At 44.9% G+C, this 23510-nt stretch overlaps 1 protein-coding gene across 4 annotated transcripts in view; it reads right to left on the bottom strand.

Moving 5' to 3' along the window:
• Fbxo16 (F-box protein 16) overlaps positions 1-22964 on the bottom strand; it is a 52830-nt gene extending 29866 nt beyond the window's left edge. For 2 of the 4 annotated variants that reach the window (XM_021182516.3, XM_029469191.2), the window contains exons 1-4: positions 22489-22959; positions 18431-18566; positions 8140-8175; positions 1097-1303 (exon numbers count right to left, since the gene is read on the bottom strand). In XM_021182516.3, the coding sequence (XP_021038175.1) occupies positions 1097-1303; positions 8140-8175; positions 18431-18529 (342 nt within the window). In that variant the 5' untranslated portion in view covers positions 18530-18566; positions 22489-22959. Of the gene's footprint in view, positions 1-1096; positions 1304-5663; positions 5738-8139; positions 8176-18430; positions 18567-22488 lie in introns of all 4 variants that reach the window. The other 2 variants (XM_085828725.1, XM_029469192.2) reach the window with 2 other exon arrangements.
• Between the last annotated feature and the right edge of the window lie 546 nt (positions 22965-23510).

Raw genomic sequence — 23510 nt, 5'->3', positions numbered from 1 at the left:
TGGAGTCAGAGTCCCTGGAGCTAGAATTATAGACGGTTGTGAGATATCACATGGGTGCTGAGAACTGGAGCTGGACCCTCTGTAAGAGCAACAAGTGCTCTTAACTGCTGAGCCATCCTTCCAGTCCCTTACCTTCAGTTTAATACAGTAAAAATTACTTGAGAAAAATATTAGCCTCTTTTTTCCCAAGCCCCTGAGGGTATACTGCCGCATTCAGATCTACCTATCTCTTTCTAATTTTTTTTTTTTTTTGAAACAAGGTTTCATTCCACAGCCCAGAGTAGCCCATGGTTAGCCTTAGCTATCCAAGTGCTAAGTTCACAGGTATGCAACCTCGCATCGATACCGTTCATTCTCATCCTCTTTGGACATATCTCATAAACACCCTCTTTTGAGCTTTTTATGTACAGGTGTCCTGCACTGCACAATCTAGGGCAGCGGTTTGCAACATGTGGGTCATGACCCCTTTGGGAAGTCAGATGACACTTACACAGAGGTCACCTAAGACCATGGGAACACACAGATATTTACATTATGATGTGTAACAGTAGCAAACTGAAGTAGCAATGAAATAATTTTATGGTTGGGGGTCACCACAACACGAGGAACTGTATTAAAGGGTTGCAGCATTGGGAAGGTTGAAAACCACTGGTCTAGGGTGTTAGTTTAGCTGTGTGGGAGGTGGCAAGGCTGTCCTACTGAGGATGTATGTAACTGTTAGTCGTTTTTCTTTGATCCTGCAGAGTTAGACAAAAAATAAAAAAATAAAAAAAAGATCAAGGATCATTCAAACTTTGCAGACTGAAATCTATTGCTTGGTGTTATGCACACACATGTGGGTTTCATCTTTTTTTTTTTTTTTTTTTTTTTTGGTTTTTCGAGGCAGGGTTTCTCTGTGTAGCCTTGGCTGTCCTGGAACTCACTCTGTAGACCAGGCTGGCCTCGAACTCAGAAATCCGCCTGCCTCTGCCTCCCGAGTGCTGGGATTAAAGGCGTGCGCCACCACGCCCGGCTCGTGGGTTTCATCTTTAGAATATTCCCCTTTCAGAGCTTCCTAAGTCTGTTCCAACCAAATTCCAAGTGCCATTGCCATTACCTGGGCACAACGGCAAAGACTCCGGGGATCCAGGAAGGAAAAGATGTAGACAGATAACACCCTCGGAAGCTTGGTAGTAAAATCCAGGGCCTCTGCTGGGATTTTTTCCTGCAGCTTTCGACAACAGAACTTCTGCTGGGACAGGGAACAGCGCTCTAGTAGGCCTGTAAGAATTCTTCTCCTTTGAGAGTCTGTCCATTTGTCAAACTGAGGAAACAGGGAACAAGAGAGTCGCAGGTGTATTGTGATTGATTATAGGTAAGAGAATGTCATAGAAAGTGAGTTTAGTAAGTGACTGCTAATACTTAGCATGCATTTGTTTCTGTCTCAGCTCAATACATTCCACATTTCGCCACCTATGTCTCCTTTCTCCCACTTCTGTGCACATGACCAGACTGCTACTACAGAAGCACATCTGACCTACACCTTCAGTGGATCTGCAATGGTTAGTCAAATGATTGTGTGTGTGTGTGTACTTGTGAATTGTGTATACATACATGTCACCCTGACACAATCTAGAACCACCTGAGCCGAGTGTCTCATTGAGGGATTGTTTAGATCAGGTCGGCCTTTGGAAGGATGGTCTTGATTGTGTTCATCGATGTGGAATGATGTAGCTACTGTGGGAGGTGCCATTCCCTGGGCAGGGGATCCTGGACTCCCCCAAGTATAAAGAGAAAGCTGGCCACAAATGTGTATGATGCGCTTCTTTCTTTCTGCTGCTCAACTATAGATGTGACTAGCTATTTTAGGTTACTGCTTTGATGTCCCTACTTTGATGGACCATAACTGGAACTGTGGACTAAGGTGAGCCCTTTCTCCCATTAACTGCTTTTTGGTTGAGGTGTTTTACCACAGTAACAGACACGACACTAGAGAAGTAAAACAAACAAACAAATAAATAAATAAATAAAAAGTGTGCATAGAACAGAGAGAAATGAACTATCTTAGCTTGCTCTCAACTACCTTTCTCCTGTCTGCTATAGTTCAAAAGCTCATGATTAGGACACAGTATTACCTACAGGACCATCTCCCACAGACGTGCCCACAGGCCAACCTAGTCTAGAGAGTTTCTCAACTGAGACTCCCTTCTCAAATCAGTCTAGGTGGTGGCATGTTGACAGTTAAAACTTCCCTTCACAGTGAGTATGTAAATTCACTTTTGTTGGTATACAGATATGAGAGATACCACTTTAGAGTTTGCCCTTCCGGCCCCCCTCATACTCCTTTCCAACATCAAAAGGAACTTTTCTTTCTTTCTTTTTTTTTTTTTAAGATTTATTTATTTATTATTATATGTAAGTACACTGTAGCTGTCTTCAGACACTCCAGAAGAGGGAGTCAGATCTCGTTACGGATGGTTGTGAGCCACCATGTGGTTGCTGGGATTTGAACTCCTGACCTTCAGAAGAGCAGTCGGGTGCTCTTACCCACTGAGCCATCTCACCAGCCCCGGAACTTTTCTTTTGATAATGTAAATTACCTAGTGATGAGTTTAGAACTTGTCTGTAAAAGTCCCACTTTTTCTGCTTTCGTCCAAACATTGATTCAGAGCTATTAGAATCAGTGTCTCCTGGATTACAGTTTCCCAGACCTCACATAAAATTTGCTTACATGTTCTAAGTTTGGATTGTCTGACATTCGTAAATACTCAGGGTCTTGCTCTCAATTATCTACTGTTTGTAATATTCAAAATTTCCTCATTTATACATTAGGGATCATTGTATTTACAGTGTAGGGCATTGTGTGAGGATTACATATATGCATGTATGTATATATGTATGTGTATGCATGTATGTGTGAATAATTATATAAAGGACAACTATTATTCTAAAATGCCATGGCGATCTTAAAAATAATACATGCGTGGTTAAATCAATGTAAAAAAGATATACAAAAAAACTTAAAAAGCACCAAGCTGACATGCTTGTGCCTAGAAAAGGACGAGGCCAGGTAGACTCACCAGATTTCCTTAATGCCACAGAAGAGAATGAACTCAAATTATAATGTGACTTAAAATGAATGTAAAAGAGCATTAGAATCATAAAAACCTATAAAAGAAAACACGGGATCACTCTCTCTGGAGATTAAAAAGATAATTACATGGGTTCTTCATTTGTTTCCCTGATCTAGAAGGTCCAGGATAATTTACATTTGGCACCGATAGGTGTTTCTGCCTCTGGGTTATTCCTTTCTAATTGTGTTTGTTTAAGCTAATAGGAAATGAATTTGCATTCCTTGAACCCCTACCAATTCAAGGTTGGGGGATGACTCAGAATACTGAGCAGCAGGGGAAAACATTCCCTTGGAGAGTGTTCCGACAAACCAGAAGGTAGATAATCCATGCAGAGTTCTCTGTGCCGGAGTTTAATAAATCTCGCTTATTTCTTGCATCAATTTTCCAGTAAAACCCTGCAGCACAAAAGTGAGGGACCAGCATGTGAAGCTGGGGAGCCATTAGGGTTCTCATAGTCTCCTGTCACACGGTATCCGGGTTCTCTCTGGAAGGATCCTGTTCTGTGGGATATACTTGGTAACTTCATGCTATTTTACAGCCCAAGTCGCTGTAGCTAGGGCTGTTGGGGTTTACTAATCTCCAGATGAACCGCAAGCATGTGGAATGATTAGGGAGGTTCCCTCCTCCCACACATGTGGTATGTGTCCAAGATTGACGCTGGGAAGCATTGTCTAGGACTTTATACATCAAGGCAGGGTCTCAGCCAGATGCAGAGGTCACAGCCAGGGTCATCTTTCTAGGCAACTTGCTCTTGGGATTCCTGGCTCTTCCTTCAGAGGCTAGACTTACAGACAGGTACCTAACTTACCTGGAATCTATCTGGGCTCTGGGGATCCAAACTCCCATCCTCACACTTCTGATGTGAGTGAGTACTTTAGTCACTGAGTGATCTCCCTATCCCTACAGAGGATTTTTTTTTTTTTAAGAGAGGGTCTTATTGTGTATCTCAGACCACCCTTGAACTCACAATCCTCCTGCCTCAGCTCCTGGAGTGCTATAATTACAAGTGTGCAATACCACACAGTGCACTGCCATCCACAACTTCAGTTTCTTGTTATTATTTTGTTTGTTGCTATTCTAAATATTAAATAGAACCATGTGTACATGCATGAACATACATGAAATCACTTATGGGGCTGGTGTGTTAAGAGCATACTGTTCTTGCTCAGGACCTGAGTTTGATTCCCAGTACCCCTGTCAGACAGTTCACAACTACCTGTAACTAACTCCAGCTTCAGGGATCTGACACCGTCTTCTTGGCCTCCCTACCAAATCTTGGTGTTGCAGACACTGAAACAAGGGAATCTTTGGGGCTCACTGGTCCCAAGGTCTGGCTGAATTTATGAGTTCCAGGCTTAGTAAGAGACTCTACCTTAAAAGTAAGGTGGAGGGCCAGTAAGATGGCCCAGCAGTTAAAGGAACATGGCATGCATAAAAATCCGGCGACTTGAGTTTGATCTCAGAGATCTACACAAAGGTGGAAGGGGAGAACAGAGTCCACAAAGTTGTCCTATAACCTCCATAAGAGCGTTGTGGTGCATGTGCCCTTATACAGGTGTTTCTCATACACACAGCACGCACTCATGCACTTACACACAAAGGAAAAAAAGTGTACAATGGAGTGTGTTTTAGTATATCCAGGAAATCAGAAAGCCATCACCTCTGTCTAATCTCAGCACATTTTCATCCCTGCTCCAAAAACAAACAAACAAACAAAAAAAACCAGAAATGGTACCCTGTTCTCTGAGGGTTCCCTAAACCCATTTTTTTCATCTGTCAACTGCTAGCTTTCAGAAACTCAGTAACCAAATCTCTCAGCCTGTGAGCCATGAAGTCATCTTCCTGCCCATGTGTTTGGGAGCCAATCTCACCCTCTCCTCAGACTGTAGGCGAGGCACTCACAGCAGCACCCACCAAAAAGCAAACACATTTTACGTTTTTAAATTACCATAAAATTCCCATTATTAAAACAGTTGCCATTAAAAATTACCATTAAAATTCCCATTATTAAAGATGACATGATTTGAGAAAAGGAATACATAAGCATCTCATCCTACTTTAAGCATCTTTGGGGGAGGGAGGAGGAGGGCTGAGGAGGGCTGGGGAGGACTGGTTTATGAAAACAAGAGTCTCATGAGCTCAGGCTAGCCCAGATCTTGGTATGCAGCCTGAGGCTGGCCTTGAGCTGATTCTCTTGCCTCTGTTTCCCAAGTGGTGGGCTTACAGGCTTTTAGTACCCAACCTGGTCTTTTTACTTTGGTAAAAATAAATATAAAATTCACAGTGTTAACTATTTATGTGTAGAGTGGCATTTAAATAAACTCACATTACAGCGCAACCATCACTACCACACGTGTCCAGGACTTTCTCAAACCCATCAAACACTAGCTCCCCAACCCTTGGTCCCCTCTACTCTATTTCCCATCTTTGTGAATTTGCCCACTCTAAGTACCTCATATAAAGTAGAGCTGTACAATATTTGCCTTTGTACCTGGCTTATTCCACTTAGAACACAATGCCTTCAAAGTTTGCCCATGTTATAGCACATACCAGAAACACTTTCAGCTTGTCGATGAATAATAACTCCATCCAATGAGCATAGCACATTTTGTTTATCCATTTACCTGTGGATGGATATTTGGATTATTTGTGCTTTTGACCATTTTGATTACTGTTGCTATAAACACTAATGTGCAAGTTTTTGTATGACCATATGTTTTCAATTCTCTTGAGTGGTGGAAAGTAGTTAGTTGAGACTGTAGAGTAATTCAACACATAATTTGTTGCCCAGAAACACATAATTTGACATTATCCAGTGATGGATAATGACCTTTGGGACTCTGTCTCCTCGTTAGAGGAACAGATGAGAGAGTTCCCATTGATGACGAAGGGTAGCTGTATCTTGTTAGGCAAAAGAATGAAGCCATTAGTGTTCTCATGTGGAAGTTCAAGTGTATACAAAACTGGATGCTGAGAGCCCAATAGATGAGCTGCATTGGCTACTAAGATACTGTCTCTCAGATCCAAACCCGTATCTCTATACTCTGTGAGTCCAGGAGGCTGGGACTCTGTAGCCATATTTCTTCTTTGACAGCCAGCTCTCTGCTAAATGCTGCCTGTGAAGAGGGAGGCACACAGGGAGAAACTGAGGAAGAAGAGACATATTCCTCTCTGTATTGCCTGCTGTTCGTGTCAGAACTACCTTCACCCTGATCCCTGGCTCCAGTTTTTCCCCAGTCAATCTAGAACCATCATGCTTCCTTGGATATATCAGACCCAACTGGCTGTGAGATGCCGACTTCATTCCTCAGGGGTGTGGGTACCGGCTGGGTTGGAGCTCTTCCTTCCAAAGCACAAGGAACTCTGGCATCTGCCCAGGTCTGTCTCCTCCGACCCCCGTTGATTCCTTCCCGAGACTTTGTTTTTTAATATTTGTTCACCAATCCTTTTGATTAAATCATGACCATTAAAATAATGGATGAGTTCTGTTTTTCAGGTAGAAGCTAAATGGAAATAATCAGTCATGCTTCCTAGGAAAGAGCCAACATTGCCTTGGGTACGCATTCCATAGGCACCAAGATAATGCTACAGACTGAACATTTGTGTTCTGAAACATTCACGTGCTGAAATCTTTTTTTTTCATTCATTCATTCATTCATTCATTCATTCTACATTCCAAAGCCAAACCCCACCTCCTTCCAGTCTTCCTCCGATAATCCCTCTCCCACCCCCTCTCCCGCAAGAATGGGGAGGCCCCCTGGGCCAACCTCTCATTCCACACTCCACACCCCCTCGCACCCCTCTCCCCCAACTCCCCCACCCTAACACATCAAATCATTGCAGGACCAGGCACACCCTCCTGCCACCGAGGCCAGACAAGGCAGTCCAGCCAAGGGAACAGGATCCAAAGGCAGACAACAGGTTCAGGGACAGCCCCTGCTCCAGTTGTTGGGGAACCCGAATGAAGACCTAGCTGCACATCTGCTACATATATTTGGGGAGCCCAGGTCCAGCCCATGCTCACTCTTTGGTTGGTGGTTCAGTCTCTGGAGGACCCCTAGGGTCCAGGTTAGTCAACTCTGTTGGTCTTCCTGTGGAGCCTCCATCCTCCTCAGGTCTCTCAAATCTTCCACAAGACTCCTCTTTACCTCAGCTAGGGGGAATATCCACCTCCATAATCCTAGATTTATAAAGATCCTTAAAGGTATGTAAGTTTCAGGCTGGTCTAGTCTGGCCTACCTAGTGAGCTCCAGGACAGTTTGGGCCCACAGAGTGAGATCTGGACTCAAACAACAACAGTAGGGGATACAGAAATGATTCCATGGTCCAGATTTTGCCCCAGTATCTACATGGTGGCTCACAACCATTTATAGCTCCAGTTTCAGAGGATACAATGCCCTTTTCTGGCCTCCATGGGCATCAGGTACCCACATGGTGCAAAACACACATATGTATAAAATAAAATTTTAAAAAGCTAAAAACAACATGAAATTCTAACCTGCAGGGCGAGGGGTGGGGAGGTGGGGTGGGAGTGGGGTTGTAGGTACGATCTTGGGGAGGTGGAGCCCTCAACAGGGCTCCAGATTCCACGAAACCTTTCCCCTTTTTGCCATTTTAGGAGGCAGCAAGATGGCTGCTCTCACCAGACACTCATCACCAGCACCTTGATCTTGAGACTTTCAAACTCCAGAACTATAAAAAAGAATGGATGAATAGCCACTTGGCCTGATTTTTCTGATAGTAGCTTGGATAGACTAAAACAGACAATACTCCACAATGCAGAAACAGGCATATTTTATTTTTATTATCACCTACCTACCTACGTACCTCCCTCCCTCCCTCCCTCCCTCCCTCCCTCCCTCCCTCCCTCCATCCATCCATCTATCTATCTATCTATCTATCTATCTATCTATCCACCCATCCATCTATCTGGTGGTACTGAGAATTGAACCCAAAGCCTTGTGCATTTTAGCCAAGTGCTCTGAGACCCACATATCCCCAGCCTTGTATATTTTAAATACTTTACCCATTTTCCCAGCAGAGCTCTTCGTTCTTCAAATACCTGCAACAAATAAAAGAAAATAGGGTCATTTGTGCATCATGGTTCAAGACATCCATTCTAAACAACATCACTGAAGGGTCAGTGAGTATTCACTATCTCAGCTGAGTAGGAAGAGATGCGTTGCATGCCAGAGGGCATTTCATTTATTTATTAAATGACCTTGAACTCTCTAAGTAAGCCGAGGATGACCTTGAACTTCCTATCCTCCTGTCTCTACTTCCAAAGGACTTGGATTTCATGTCTGGTTTATGTGGTGCTGGGGATCAAACACAGGGCTCTGTGCATACTGGGCAAGCACCCGACTGCTGAGCCACACTACCAGCCCACCTTACTTACTTTTGACCTACAATGAGGCCTCTTTCTCTTTTTAGTTTCTGTATATGGAATAATTCATATAAAGGAAGTAATCTACCCTATCGTCTTTCTTCAGGTCCTTCCTTTCTTTTTCTTTTTCTTTTTCTTTTTCTTTTTTTTACTTCAAGACAGGGTCTTACACTCTGTAGTTCGGGTTGGCCTGGAATTCAATACATAGCCCAAGCTAGCCCAACAGGCTTGATTTTCCTAACTTTGTCTCCCAATACTGGGATGACATATATGTACCGCCAGGATGACTCACTGAGAAACTGTTCTTTAAAAGAAATGAAATATGAGAGAGAAGAAATTGTGAGGAGTATTCACTTATCAAATTTGAAAGGTCATAATCTAACGCAGGTAAGTAAGAAAATGGAGTTCCCAGACATTTTCAGAATTTAATCACACAATATTGTATAAAATACATGAATGAGCAGCTCTCTCTCCCGTGTGCGTGTGCGTGTGCGTGTGTGTGTGTGTGTGTGTGTGGTGTGTGTGTGTGTGGTGTGTGTATGGTGTGTGTGGTGTGTATGTGTGTGGTGTGTGTGTGTGTAGTGTGTGTGTGTGGTGTGTGTGGTGTGTGTGTGTGGTGTGTGTATGGTGTGTGTGTGTGTGGTGTGTGTGTGGTGTGTATGTGTGTGGTGTGTGTGTGTGTGTGTGGTGTGGTGGGAGTGTGTATGTGGTGTGTGTGGTGTGTGTGTGTATGTGTGTGTGTGTATACGTACAAGTATGTGTATGTAGAGGCCAAAGATCAACAACATCAGGTGTCTTCCCTAATCCTCCCAACTTATTTTTTGAGACAGGGCCTCTCACTGAACCTGGAGCGCATCAGCCTGGCTGGCATGGCTGGTCTGCCTGGCCCTTGTTTCTGCCTCCCAGACACTGAGATACAGATGCATATCACTGTGTTCAGCTTTTTTGCAGGTTCTGGGCATCACACTCAGGTCCTCATGTTTGCTGGGCGAGCATCAGTGTATACCCAGATCCATGGTCATCCATGGGCTCACTAATTATAAAATTAGTAATTTCTGTATGTGTGCCTCTGGGCCTGCAACTTTGCGTCTACACAGGTTTGTTCTTATATCCTGTTTTGGATAGAAACCATGTCTGCCTCCTTTGACACATTCAAGCAGAGTACCGGGAGAGCATATCACAAGTCGCCGAGATAGTGGAATCCGATGGATGTGACTGTGAGAATTGATGGCCTTCTGGGTGTTGCATTCCAGTGTGAGGGAATGTATATGTTGGTGTTTCTCTGAGCCCCAGAGCATATGTGGGTTTGAGCAAGTGAAGAGAAGACCAACGTGGGTATATTTGGCAGAGGAAGGGTTATGAAGAGAGGAGGAGAGAATAATGAACATATGCGACTGTCTCTGCGGCGCCAACACAGACACCCTCTGTCGGCTTTCAAACGGGGATCAGTGTTACAGCTCTCGAACAGCTCTGCAGGAACAAGAGGCAGCTAGGCGAGACGGTGCAGACCTCGGGGCCCTCCTGACGGTGGAGGTTGAGAAGATGCCTTCGGGCTGTCAGCGCCTCATCTTTTCCCTTCTTTCTCAGTCGCTCCCACTGTGGTTGCCAAAGGCATATTGAAATAGGGGCTGGAATAGTGGCCTCAACAAGTGCCATGAGAAGTCCCCACTCTCCTGTGTGAGGAATCCCATATACCTCATGCTTTTTGCATATTAAGAAGAGAGAGTGCCCCTCTCACTGCCACAGGGATGTTATGGCCCTATAATAATGGCAGCAGATAAACTCAGGGTAATACATGCAAATAGAAGAAGAAGTAGAAAGCACACAAGAGACAAAACTAAATCTGGATTCAAATGTTTCTGGAGCTCTTTCTCCTCTATATACCTCCTCCCAAGCCAAGCAAAGCCACCAGTGCCAATGCAATCTGATGCCCATGGCCCCTCCCCTTTCTGCTCTATTCAAGCACCATGGGGACTGAAGAGTGTCTGGATTTTTGCTTGTTTGGTTTTTTATTGTCGTTGTTGCTATTTTTTGAGGCAGGGTCTCTCTATGCAGCTTTGGCTAACCTGAAACTCACTATGTAGACCAGGCTGGCCTCAAACTCACAGAGATCTTGCCTCTGCTTCCCATGTTCTGGAGTTAGAGACATGTACCACTATGTTCCGTTGAGAGTGTCTGGTTTTGCCTCTAGTAGCTCTTGTTCATTTTAACTCCCCATATGCCTTGAGAACCCCTTTCTCTTACATGCTCCCCAGAACCAGCAAGAACAGGTTCCATCACAGATTCTCGATGGCACTGCTGGTCAAGCAACGATAATGAAAAGGTTGCTGAAGTCATAGGAGCTCAGAGTTGAAAGAAATCCTAAAGAGGAGCTAGAGAGATGGCCCAGGGGTTAAGAGCACTTGGAAGCGTACATCAACTTGTAACTCCAACTCAAGGAGATCTGACACCCCCTGCTGGACTCTGTAGGCACTGCACTCATGTGAACATAACAATACCCACATATACACATAAATTGAAATATTAAAATAAATAAATAACTTAAAACCCTAAAGAGAATTTTGTCCAACTTCCTTATTTTAGATAGGACATGTAGACTTTCATGAAAGCTGCTTTGTCCAGATTTTTTTTTTTCGAGACAGGGATTCTCTGTGTAGCCCTGGCTGTCCTGGAACTCACTCTGTAGACCAGGCTGGCCTCGAACTCAGAAATCCTCCTGCCTCTGCCTCCTGAGTGCTGAGATTAAAGGCATGTGCCACCACACCCGGCCTTGTCCAGATTTTTAAAAACATAAACAAATCAGCTGGGCACTGTGGTTGTCTAGGTTAGGGTTTTACTGCTGTGAACAGGCACCATGACTAAGACAACTCTTATAAGGGACATTTAATTAGGGCTGGCTCACATTTCAGAGGTTCAGTCCATTATCATCAAGGAAGGAGGGATAGTAGCATCTAGGCAGATATGGCGCTGGAGTTGCTGACAGTTCTATATCTTGATGTAAAGGCTCCGAGGAAGATTGGCTTCTGCAGGAAACCAATGGAGGTTCTCCTCCGCACTGGGCGGAGCCTGAGCATAGGATCTCAAAGCCCACCTACACAGTGACACACTATCTCCAACAAGGCCACACCTCCTAATAGTGTCACTTCCTGTGGGCCAAGGATTCAAACACATGAGCCTATGTGGGGAGTAGAAGGGGCCAAACCTATCAAACCACAGTAGTGGTGCAGGACTGAAATCCCCATACTCAGGAGGGAGAAGCAAGAAAACAGTAAGTTTGAGGCACAAGTGGGCTAACAAAAAGACCAAAGGCCAAGCATAGTGGCACACACCTGCACCCTCAACACTTAGAAAGCAGAGGCAGAAGGATCTATGCAAATGAATCCTCTACTACATAGTCAGTTTAAGGCTAGACTGGCTTACATGAAACCCTGTATCAGAAACAAAAACAAACAAAAAAGGAAGGAAGAAGGAAGGAGGAAGGGAAAAAGAACAGAAGGAAGGGAGGAGAGGAGGGACCCTGGTACCAAACTCCCTATTCAGCTTAACTCTGCCCTGGTCTTTCACTATAATCATGGTCTTCTCCATCCTGACTGCCTGGAACATATTGTGTAGCCCAGATGGCCTGGCATGGATACTTCTGCCGCAGCTTCCTGAGTGTTGAGATTATAGTGAATACCACCAAGTCTGCAGTCCTAAAGTCTTCAGGAGCTCCTGCCTCTGTGCTACCTGGCAGTGGGGTGACGACTGGGTCTTGACGTCATAACTAAATTTTCAAAAGGAGGTTGGGCTGTACCATCACGGTGTTCTCCGTGGGTGTGGCTCACGGAAACAATAGGCACCAGTATGAGAGGAGAAGACAGTCCACAGAAAGGTATCAGAAAAGGAATGAGGTGGGAAGTGGGTTCTGTCACGCAGCAGGCTAAAGCAAACACAATGTCTGACTAAGTCAGACCTGGTGGTGCCTTAGCGACTCAGCTGCTCATCCCAGCTACTCAGGAGGCTGACGCAGGAGGATCACAGATTCAAGACCTGCCTATTTATATTTAAATAAATAATTTGGGCAAATCATTTTGTCGTCAGTCCTCGGTTGGACTTGTACTCTTATGTTCCCTGCATTACAGTGAATTTCCATTCCAAAGATGTGCAATCAGGGTCTTCCTTTTTAAGAAGCTGGAAAACAGACTATCTCTTTGAAATGGCAATATTAAAATGGCTCTTCTTTCACAGACGGCTGCAGTCTGTTTATATCACAGTTTACTCACAACCTGCTGTTAAGTCAAAATCCCTTGGTTGTTATTTTAGTCTGTTGACACTGCAATTACATATTTCCTCGTGTGACATCATTACAGTGGAGGAGGGAGCTATTTGGAAATCCTAAATTATGATCGATGGATGGCCACAGAGGTGCTGTCACCCAGAACAGCTTTTTCTCAGGCACGACGGGGTACATGATTCCATGCCCACAGAAGTGGGGATGTGCACTTTTCGTGTTTCAAAATCATATATATTTAAGGTGTGCAATATGATGGTTTGGGATGCATATACAAGAGAGAAATAATCACTAGAGTGGAGGTAATTATCCTGCCCATCCCTGTCCACGGCTAACTTTGCGTGTAGGGGAACATGATCCTTCTAATTACAACACTGGCTGGCAGCACAGGTACTATTACAACACTCTCCCCTAGGAATCCTCAGTCCCCAAATTACTCTGTAATCGGCTGCATTTGCCTACCTTGATGATGCTTTATATTTTTTTAAGTTATCTAAATTTGAATCCAGTCTCTCCGCTGAAAACCTGCTGTGAAGTTAAAACCCCAAGTCTCTTATTTTAGGCTGAGTTGGTTATTACGTACTTCATATTGTATTACAGAACAGAGGGAAGACAAAACTTAAGACAAAATGAAGGGCTGGAGATGCAGCTCAGTTGGTGGACTTGTTACTTAGCATGCATGATGCCTGGGCTTCAACCTCCAGCCCCTCATACTCGGGGCTTAGAGCCACATGTCCCTAACTCCTGGACTAGGACGGGGAATTCGGGAGGATTAGAAGTACAAGGGTATTTATGGCTACATAATGAGTTCAAGGCCAACTGGGCCTACATGATATCCTGTCCCAAAAGAGGGGAATGGGTGCTAGAGAAGTGGCAAAATGGTTAAGATCACATGCTGCTCTCGTAGGGAACCCATGGTTCAGCTCCCAGCATTGAAGTAGGGAAGGACACAACTGTCTGTAATTCCAGCTCCAGGGGAATCTGAGCACTTACTCTCTCTCTCTCTCTCTCTCTCTCTCTCTCTCTCACACACACACACACACACACACACACACACACACATTAAAAATAAAATATATATATTTACAAAGGATTTCACAATGGTATATATACGTTTTTTAAAAATTCATTTGAAACCAGAAACTAATAACTAAATGATATTTTTTTGCATCTGAGAGTTATGATTGATGAGTATTTTCTCTAAAAAAATCATCACTAGATGTGACCAAAAAATATTAAAGAACAAAGATAAGACCATGCCGTGTTTGCTATGTTGTATTGATCCTTTCTAGAACTGGGGGCTTTGTTTAGTATCCATTGGGAGGCAGATGGTTGACAGCCAGAAGCTCAGTGGAGCTGCCTTGGGCCAAGGTTGTGACCTTGGAGGGGAGAGCAGCTGGTCACTGAAAGGCAGTGTCAACTCCCGAGGCCAGGCCTCCTTGATGAGTTGTGGGATGATTCTGAGGAAACCTAACAGCTGGTGCCCTGTGGGGCCAGTGGAGATGTCACAGTGACTGCACTGCAGTCATCCCTGGCCACAAACCTATACCCTCCCCTTCTGTACCAGCCAGAGTTCTCTAGAGGGACAAAACTTACACACATATGCAATATTTCCTAGGATGGCGTACAGGCTGTGGTCCAGCTAGTTCAACCATGGCTGTCTAGCAAAGGAAGAGCAAGCAGGCAGAGAGCACGCTTCCTTACACTCTGTCCTTTATGTTACTCTGGCTGCCACCAGAAGGTGTGACCTGGATTAAAGATAGATCTTCCCACTTCGAATGATTTAATTAAGAAACAGTCCCTCACAGGTGTTCCCAGCCATTTGGGTTTTAGTTAATTCCAGATGTAGTCAAGCTGACCACCAAGAATAGCCATCACACCTTCTTTCCACCTTCATGAGGGTCAATTCCTACATGCTCAAATCCGCTTTTCAAAGCTGGGGATGTATATCAGTAGGAGAACCCTTTGTGCAGGGATGCAATGACCTATGTTCCATCCCCCAGCACTGCCACATAACACCACCAATAATTAATAAAGGACCATTCTTTATCACTCCACCTACAAATGCACCCAGGTACTTTGCAGACTATTAAGATGATAGTTTTTAAAAGATTTTATTAAAAATTTAATTATGTTTGTTTGTGGGCATGTGCACATGACTGCTAGCACCCCCAAGAAGCCAAAGGTATCAGATTTCCCTGGAACTGGAGGTACAGGAGGTTGTGAGCCACCCCATGTGGATGGTAGGAATTGAACTATGGTCTTCTGCAAGCTCTGATGTGCTCTTAACTGTGGAGCCATCTCCCCCAGCCACCAATTAAAAGAAAAATGGCAACAGAGTCTTGTATGCAGCCTTGCCTGTCCTGGAACTCACTTTGTAGACCAGGCTGACCTTGAACTCACAGACATCCTCTTGCCTCTGAGATCTGGGATTAAAGGCATATGCCACCATGTCTAGATGAAGATTGTTTTGTTTTTTTTTTTTTTTTCACAGTGGCCAAATTGATCAAGAGTTTTCTTGGAAGTTTTCTGAACATGAAGACACTCAACAATTTCATATTTCAACTCAAGTCACTTTCGCACACATGTGCAAAACCTTCACAATTCAACGAGAAAACAGATTTCCAAATCTGACACTGACGTTGGAGGAATAAGCTGTTATATAAACTGTTGGGGAGCTACGAGCGTCACAACAGGTGCTCAATAAATAGTTGTTGTGCTGAAAGAAAAAGATTTCCATACGTTCTTTTGGTGCTGTGAGGCCAGGCTCCATCTGCCTCTGCTTATCCTTTCATTCCCGAGGGCTCCTTTCTTCCATCTCTCCCTGCCTCCTTATGTCATTTCTGCATCTTTTTCCTTTATAGCTTCTCCCCACTTTATTTCTCAGGATTCCAATCTCTTACACACACACACACACACACACACACACACACACACACACACACCATTTACTATTTACTCCTATATCACATGAGATTAGGAGAAAGTTTCTAGTTCTAAGATGAGAGACAGGTTTGACTATGAGCTTTGCTTAGGATTATAGCAACAATAGAGCAACTCCAGCCAAGGAAGGAGCTGAAAGGGCTTGTGATGGTTTGTATATGCTCAGCCCAGGGAGTGGCACTATTAGGAGGTGTGGCCCTGTTGGAGTAGGTGTGGTATTGTTGGAGTAGGTGTGTCACTGTGGGTGTGGGCTTTAAGCTACTTATCCTAGCTGCCTGGAAGCCAGTCTTCCACTAGCAGCCTTCTTATGAAGATGTAGAACTCTCAGCTCCTCCTGTACCATGCCTGCCTGGATGCTGTCATGTTCCTGCCTTGATGATAATGGACTGAATCTCTGAACCTGTAAGCCAGTCCCAATTACATGTTGTCCTATATAAGACTTGCCTTGGTCATGGTGTCTGTTCACAGCAGTAACACCCTAACTAAAACAGGGCCCAAAAATAAAAGGCAATGAATGTCTAAGAAAGGGCCCAGCCAGTGAAATACTTGTCTTGCAAATACAAGTTAATTGCATCCCCCAGAACTCACACTAGAACATCAAGAGTTGTGGTGTGTTTAAAATTCCAGTGCTGGAGAATCAGAGACAAGCAGATCCCTCGGGCTCACTGGATAGCCTGCAGCACCTGCTTGGTGAGATGCAAGCTTATGAGAAACCCTGTCTCAAAACACAAGGTAGATCACACCTGAAGAATAAGAGCTGAAGTTGTCCCTTGGCCTCCGCTCCCATGCACGCACATATATAATTGCAGTTGCATATGCGCGCACGTGCGTGCGCGTGCACACACACACACACACACACACACACACACACACACACACACACACAGTGAGATGACTGGACTTGTGTTCTGGAAGCCACACCCAGACTTGTGTATTCTGAGAGAGTGGGAGAGGAGAAGCATGCCAGTCTCAATGGGCTAAGGCTGAATGGGAAAGCCAGAGACAACAATGAGAAATAGAAGGACACAGGAAGTGGTGGTGCTGTCGAAGAGGACACTGAAGTGACTCACAGGGGGTGGGCAGGAGGTGGGGCGCTGTGCACTTCTCCTGGCTAGCCTCAACTGCCAGGGAGTCACAGCAAGGGTGGGATCTGGAAGGTTAGCTGGGGCCAGGGCCTGAAGGGACCTCAAGGATGTGTATGCATGGTGGGGTTGGAACGTGCCCTTTGGAGTAGACCCCATTTTCAGCCTCACATAATAGGATTGGTGTTTCAGAAAGGTCTTTCTGGAGCCTTAATAGAACAGGTTAGAGACAGTGACAAGAGCCAGGGTGTTATGGTACTGTGCCTGGCAAGGGATGCTGGTGAGGCTGTGAGCAGAGAACATGGAGTTGGGTGGATTAGATCTAGAGAGAAGATTCACAGACCCAGAGAGCACATGGGGTGTGGAGGCAAAGGTGTGCAGATGGATGTTCCTGAACAACCTTCTGTATCCTAAGAGTCTGGGCACGCTGAGAAGTCAAGGCCCTGAGAATTCTTCACGTGGACCTGTTTTCCAAGTTGCAATGCAGGAAGGCATCCTAGAGGGAGGAGTAGTTTGCATTCGCTGCTTGCTGTGATGTAGTGGATTCCCTATGCTCATCGGTCTTCAGCTGCCAGGAAACCCATCTTGTGGGTGATCGGCACCACTCAGTGGGTCAAGGTTGACCAGGAGACCCAGTGGTTAGGCTTGATGCAGAATGGTTGCCCTAACAGCTCTGCTGTGAGGGGAAGTTCTTGGTCCCTGCTCAGATGCTTGTGTCCTTTAGTAATGTGATGAAATAGTACCGTCTTTTGTTCCACCAGCAACAGGCTCATTGTTAGCCTGTAAATTATGGTGAGGAATCAAGCCCCACACCTGACAGGGAAAGGAGAGATTTTCTGTACTGTGTCTGGCAAGGGGTGGTGGTGAGGCTGTGAACTGAGAACATGGAGCGGGGCCGACTAGGTCTCGAGAGAAGAAGACTCACAGACCCAGAGAACACATGGGAGGGTCATGGAGGTAAGAGTGTGCAAATAGATGTTCGTAACATGGGCCGACATGATAAAGCACCTCCGGATGATGGTACGAAGTGGGAAGATAGTGAGGTCGGTTTTACACAGTGAGAGTGGCTGTTTCATTGCCCTGTAGGTGTGGTCCTGATGTTCAGGGACTGATCAGAGTTCTGCAGCTCCCAGAAGCAGGAACACAGTACCCTAGGGGGCTGCCATTCTCACCACCCAGCCACGTACCATGATCCTTTATCACAGGTATTTTACATGTGTCTCCCTAGAAGTCAGCTGGGAAGTAGACTTCTGAGGAGAACATCAGTCTCATGAGTATTTGGCTGACATATAGTCACTAAGTGACCTCCATTTCATCCAGAAACTTAGGGAAATCCCTCCTGGACATCTTTCCTCCCCTCCCCAAATTCTATTGGCTCCAAGGAGATCCAGTGAGGATCCAGTGCAGTAAAGAATGACAACTTTTCCCTTGGGCAGGACTCTGATCTATTTTTCAGTCTTGTCCACATAGCAAAGATACAACTAAAATTATTGTTGTTGTTTAATAGACCTTTTGTTTTGTTTTTTGTTCATAGACTGCCATCTTAAACAATTCCTGCTTATATTCTGATGATCAGAATTTTACTTTTTTTCCCCTCCTCACGGACCCAAATGAGCAAGTCTGTCTGGCCACCTACCTGGTCATTCAGAAGTTGATGGTTGAGAGGTGTCCAGGTACTCATCTTTGTCTGCATTTTGGGGCCATCGATGCTTTTTGGAGGTGCAAATGCCATCATGAAATGAACTGGTATTTTTCCATAAGCAAGACTACACCTATGAGGAGAAATGAATCGCTGAATCTTCTGAGAACCGAGTAAAGTTAATGGTTTTGTTTGATTGTTTGTTAATTTGTTTGTTTTTGTATGTTGAGAGAAGGCATGGGTGGGTAGATTATTTACCGAGAGCCTTGTAAATTTCAAAAACCTCATATGTCTGATCAGTACAAGTGTACAATGAGCTGGTGGCAAGGTTGTGGTTCAGTTCCTTAGACCACTGGAAAAAGTGAGGCTCACTGGGGTTATACACACACCCCCCTGTCCAAGATCATCGTGAGTGGAAGAGAAATGGAACCACTGGGTCATGGGGGTGGGGTGGGGGGCTAGCTCAGAGGCATCCTTAGTTCATAACATAGTTTACTGGCCAGAAAGAGAAGCGTTTCAAATTGAGGGTCACAGTGCAACATAACACTCTTCACCCCAACATAGGGGAGGCAGAGGTAGGTGAGCCTCTTTGAATTTAAGGCCATATTGGTCTCCATAGAGATTTCAAGGCCAGCCCTGGCTACACAGTAAGATCCTGTCTCAAAACAAACGTCTAATTTTTGTCCTTGTGTCATTAACACTCCTCCTCTGGTCTTAGTGTAAAAGAGTTCCAGCCTAAGACATACTCAAGGAGCAGACATGTAGTGGTCAAGGCCACGGCTTTGGAGGTGGACAGACAAGTTTATTGGGAAGAATTCTGCCAGTTTTGATGATCTGGTATACACTCTGCCTACTTTTAATCAACGTAGCTTAATTTCCATAAAAAATTCCTTTTCTCCACTGGTGTGAGTTGGTTGGCTGATTTTCAAGGTGTCCAGTTGCTGCTTTCTGTCTTCCTTTGGGGGCCATCAGTGGCCCTCTCATGACAACAGCTGCTGGGTGATTGGATCACATTACAGATGGACTGACCGTGGCTTACCCTTTTCTGCATTAGTCACCCGAGCAGACTACAATGCTGCCCCCACTCCTCTGACCCCCAGAAGCTACACGCCCTTTCCTCTTCTGCATCTGTTAGCTAGATGCTGTGTCTAGTTTTGTAACATTTTTTTTTAACCTTGTGAAGTTTTTTTTAATACTAGTTCTTCTATTTCTTTAAAAAATTTTTTCTTAAACTTATTTATTTTTGTGTGTGCACGTCTTGTCTGTCTGTATGTATGTGCACCACATGCATGGTTAGTGACTGATGAGTTCAGAACAGGGCATCAGGTCTTCTGGAACTGGAGCTATAGATGGGTTGAACCATCGTGTGGCTGCTGGGAATTGAACCTGGGTCCTCTACAAGAACAACAAGCAGCCCAACTTCTGAGCCATCTCTCGATCCCCACTTTGTGCAGTTTAAAAAAAAAATCCTATGTATGTATATCTCCAAAATCATGCTTGAAAGATAAAGAGAGGAAAAGTCCTGCCAAGGTGGCCTGAGTAACCTCCTTCAATCTTTCTTAGAACTTGTCAGATATAGAACTCCCAAAACCTGTACTTTGGGGGACCATGATGGAATATTTTACAATGGACAGTAGTGTGAGTGCCTGCCCTCAGTGTTTCTAACCCCCCCCCCCAAAAGATGGGTTTGCACATACAAGTAGAATGGTGGCTGAGACGACTCGATAAATGAACAATGTTGAGAAGTGTTCAATAGTCAACACCTTCCCATGGTCCTGCCACTGAAGCCCTGGTATGAAGGGGCTCAGATTAGCCTTTGGCCTTTCTCAGCTCCTAATGTCTAAGTTCCTACATTTTTAGGTAGGTTACAAAAGGCACAGGGAATGCTTTCATTGCAGCATGGCTAACTAGCAGCCACACACACAGGTGAGCAGGCAGACCACAGATACAAAGCAACGCCACCTAGTTCATATCTGTTCAGGTAAAATTGTATACTGCTTGTTGTTTTTTATCTTGAGACAGGGACTTACTGTAGTCCAGGATGCCCTCAAACTCAAGATCCCACCACCTCAATCTTCCCAGTGCTGTGATTACTGGAGTTTGTCACTGTGCCTAGCCCCCCTTCTTCTTCCTTTAAGATAGTAGCTGCTTTAAAAATCATAAAGCTGCCGGGATAAAAATCTATGCATCTCTTCCTAGGAAAATACACAGGAAGCTAAAATTCTGCTTCCCCCAGGTTAAAAAAAATCTCTGTGTTAATCTGAGAAGCTCCCTTGCATGTATGGAAAGCCATTTGATGTATTCTAGGCACCATTTCTGAATGAAGCTAAAGTAGCTTTTCTCAAAGACACCCTAAGGGTCTGCCTAGGCTGTTTTCTTCCTCCTGGTTCCTTGGGACTGAAAACCACTTTAGATTAGGCTTTTTTCAAAGCAGCAGCGGTGGTTTCCAGGAGGTGGGGTTAGCCAGGAGGCACTACTCTTGGTGACAGTCATGGAGAGGCATGCCAGTGGGGATGTCTTATCTATCTTTTGTAATTCTCCTTTTCTGATTCTTCCCTCCTCCCTCAATCCCAGAAGATGAACAGTGTACATAGTTTGTATGCATACACAAGTTCACAAATAGACTACTGGCTACTATTCAAAACACAGAAGTTTTCACATAACACACATAATAAATAATTGCATCCTGTCTACCAAGACAGCAAAGATTGTCTCATCTTTGTCCACAGGTACAAGTTGCGGGTACTTATGACTTCCTTTCCTTTTAATGGCTGCCTGTCATTGTGTTTCATGTTCCTTGGGATAAAACTGTAGAAAGAAGGCCCAGGGATCTCATCCCCCTACATATGGCTCCAGGCTCATGTCCAACACCCAAGCAGAGGTCCCAGTCGTCACATGCTTCCAGTCTGACCTTCTAAATCTTCTGAGCCACTGTCCACACCATCCCCATTACACAGTAATTTTCCTAAGGATCGATCCCAGGCAGGCCTCAAACCTGCTCCTGAAGTCATGGATGACCTTAAACTTCGGATCCTTTTGCCTGCATCTCTCAAGTTCTAGATCGCAGTGTTCGCCGCACGCCTGATTGATGCAGAGTTGGGTTCTGGCTTCATGCATGCTGGACAAGCATTCTACCAAGTATTAGATACGCCAAGCCCTAAGTTTCGTTTTGTTCTGTCTCGATTTTGTTTTTGTTTTGAGATAGAGTCCGCCTCATACCCCTGGTTGGCCCGGAACTTGCTATGTAGACCAGGCTGGCTTTAAAGTAACAAAGATCCACCTGCCTCTTGCAGGGTCTGTGCTGCCAAACCTTCTCATCTCACTAATGATTGGAATTCCAATTCCTCAACTCGAAGCCTTGGGTCAACTCAATGTAACTGTTTCAACCTAGTGCCCCCTTTTCCTGTACTCTCTCCAGATCCACTGACAGCCTGACCACTCTAAGGACGGTGGCATGAGGCCCTGATGCTTTGGGGCTCGTGTATTCTGTCACTGCTCATTTAAACTCCAATCACAGTATCACAGTCATACATAGTAGATGCTCAATAAATGTTATTCAATGGAAGGGGGAAAATGTCCTGGTGGAGCATGGGGAGGGGGAGTTTGAGAATTAAACCTTGTGGGACTGCACACTGAAACTCAGAACAAGCTGACCCTGGCACAGAGGAAATACTCAAGGTTGTCAAGAGTTTTATTTGGAGGTTACAACGAAGACTAGGATTGAGTTTCTCTGCTAACACACAATTCTCCCACAGTACACTGTAATATCACCAGACAAAGGGGATCTCGCACAGTATCAGAAATAGAGGGCGGGTAGGTTTAAATAGGAATTCACCCTATATTCAAATAGTTAAAACCGAAATAAGCACTGTAATGCATGGTTCTCAAAGCTACTGCTTGACCCGCATTGTAATTGTTGGTTGTTAATTGCAGACGTGTGAAGCAGTCATTGAAACCGCAGCGCACTTTAATCCCCAGGAGCCCCAGCAAGCTTTTGGGAAGCTGGGGAGCTCTCTCAGAATCTCCATGTTTTTCCTGCTCTACCCACTGCTCACCTCAGCAGCTGGCTTCCTTCTTCAAGCCTCTGGTTCTGGGGTTGCTATCGTTGCACTAGGGCAGCTTTCTTTGACTCCTTTCAGCCCCCACCTCACCGCTTCCAGCAGTCCAATCGCCATCTATAAATCCTGTCGCTGGCATCCGGGGTCTCTTAGGCAACAATGTGTGGACTCTTGATTGGCCAGGGCATCCAAGGAAGGCTGGCTCCAAAATTGGGCACAGAGATAAAAGGAGAAAGTGTGGCGGTCGGGTGAGTGGGAGGAGCTGTAACATCTTGATAAAATTCTTAGAGGAAGCTGTATCCAGTCCTGAAACCAGCAGCCTTGAGAAACCTCCCTTCAAGACTCGCTGCGTTTATGTTCCAAAACAGCTCTTCGCGACCGAGCATGCTCAGTTGTGTTGCTCTGGTCACTCGGGAGCTCCGAAACGCAAACTCCATTATGCCAGGTTTTAAGACTGCCCAGACGGAGGAAATAACAATTGGCTACGGGTCAGATGGGAAAAAAGCACCTGCAGAGGGGGAAGGGAGGTCGTGGGGGAACTGCCCCAAGCCAAGTGACAGATATGCCAGGGAACCAGCAGATGGCCCTTATAAGAATAACTGTATTTAGGTTTTAAGACCCAGTCACATTTAATTAACTAAATGTATTGAGCACCCACCTTGTAGTGAGAACCACAGAATTCAAGAATTTAAAAAAAGAAGAAAGAAAGAGAGAGAGAAAGAGAAAGAAAGAAAGAAGAAATCTGAAGGCGGCATGGTAGCTGAAGCCTGCAATCCTAGCACTACAGAGGTGGAAGCAAGAGGGTCAGGGTTCCTAGGAAAGTTTTGGCTACAAAGGGAGTTGGAGATTAGCCAGAACTCCAAAACCCTGTCTAAAACATAAGAGAAATCTAATGAGAGAAACTCAACAGTGTAATGTGCAAATAACCAACGGATCTAGTAGCTGTGATAACAAGTTCTGGAGAATTCCGAGAAGTTCGAAATCCCATGCCTGTGTAAACAGTGCAAAACAATTTTGAT

This window comes from Mus caroli, unplaced genomic scaffold (assembly GCF_978045245.1).
Source record: "Mus caroli unplaced genomic scaffold, Mus_caroli_1 scaffold_12, whole genome shotgun sequence".
NCBI lineage: Eukaryota > Metazoa > Chordata > Mammalia > Rodentia > Muridae > Mus > Mus caroli.
This window is presented reverse-complemented; position numbering and strand designations above follow the sequence as displayed.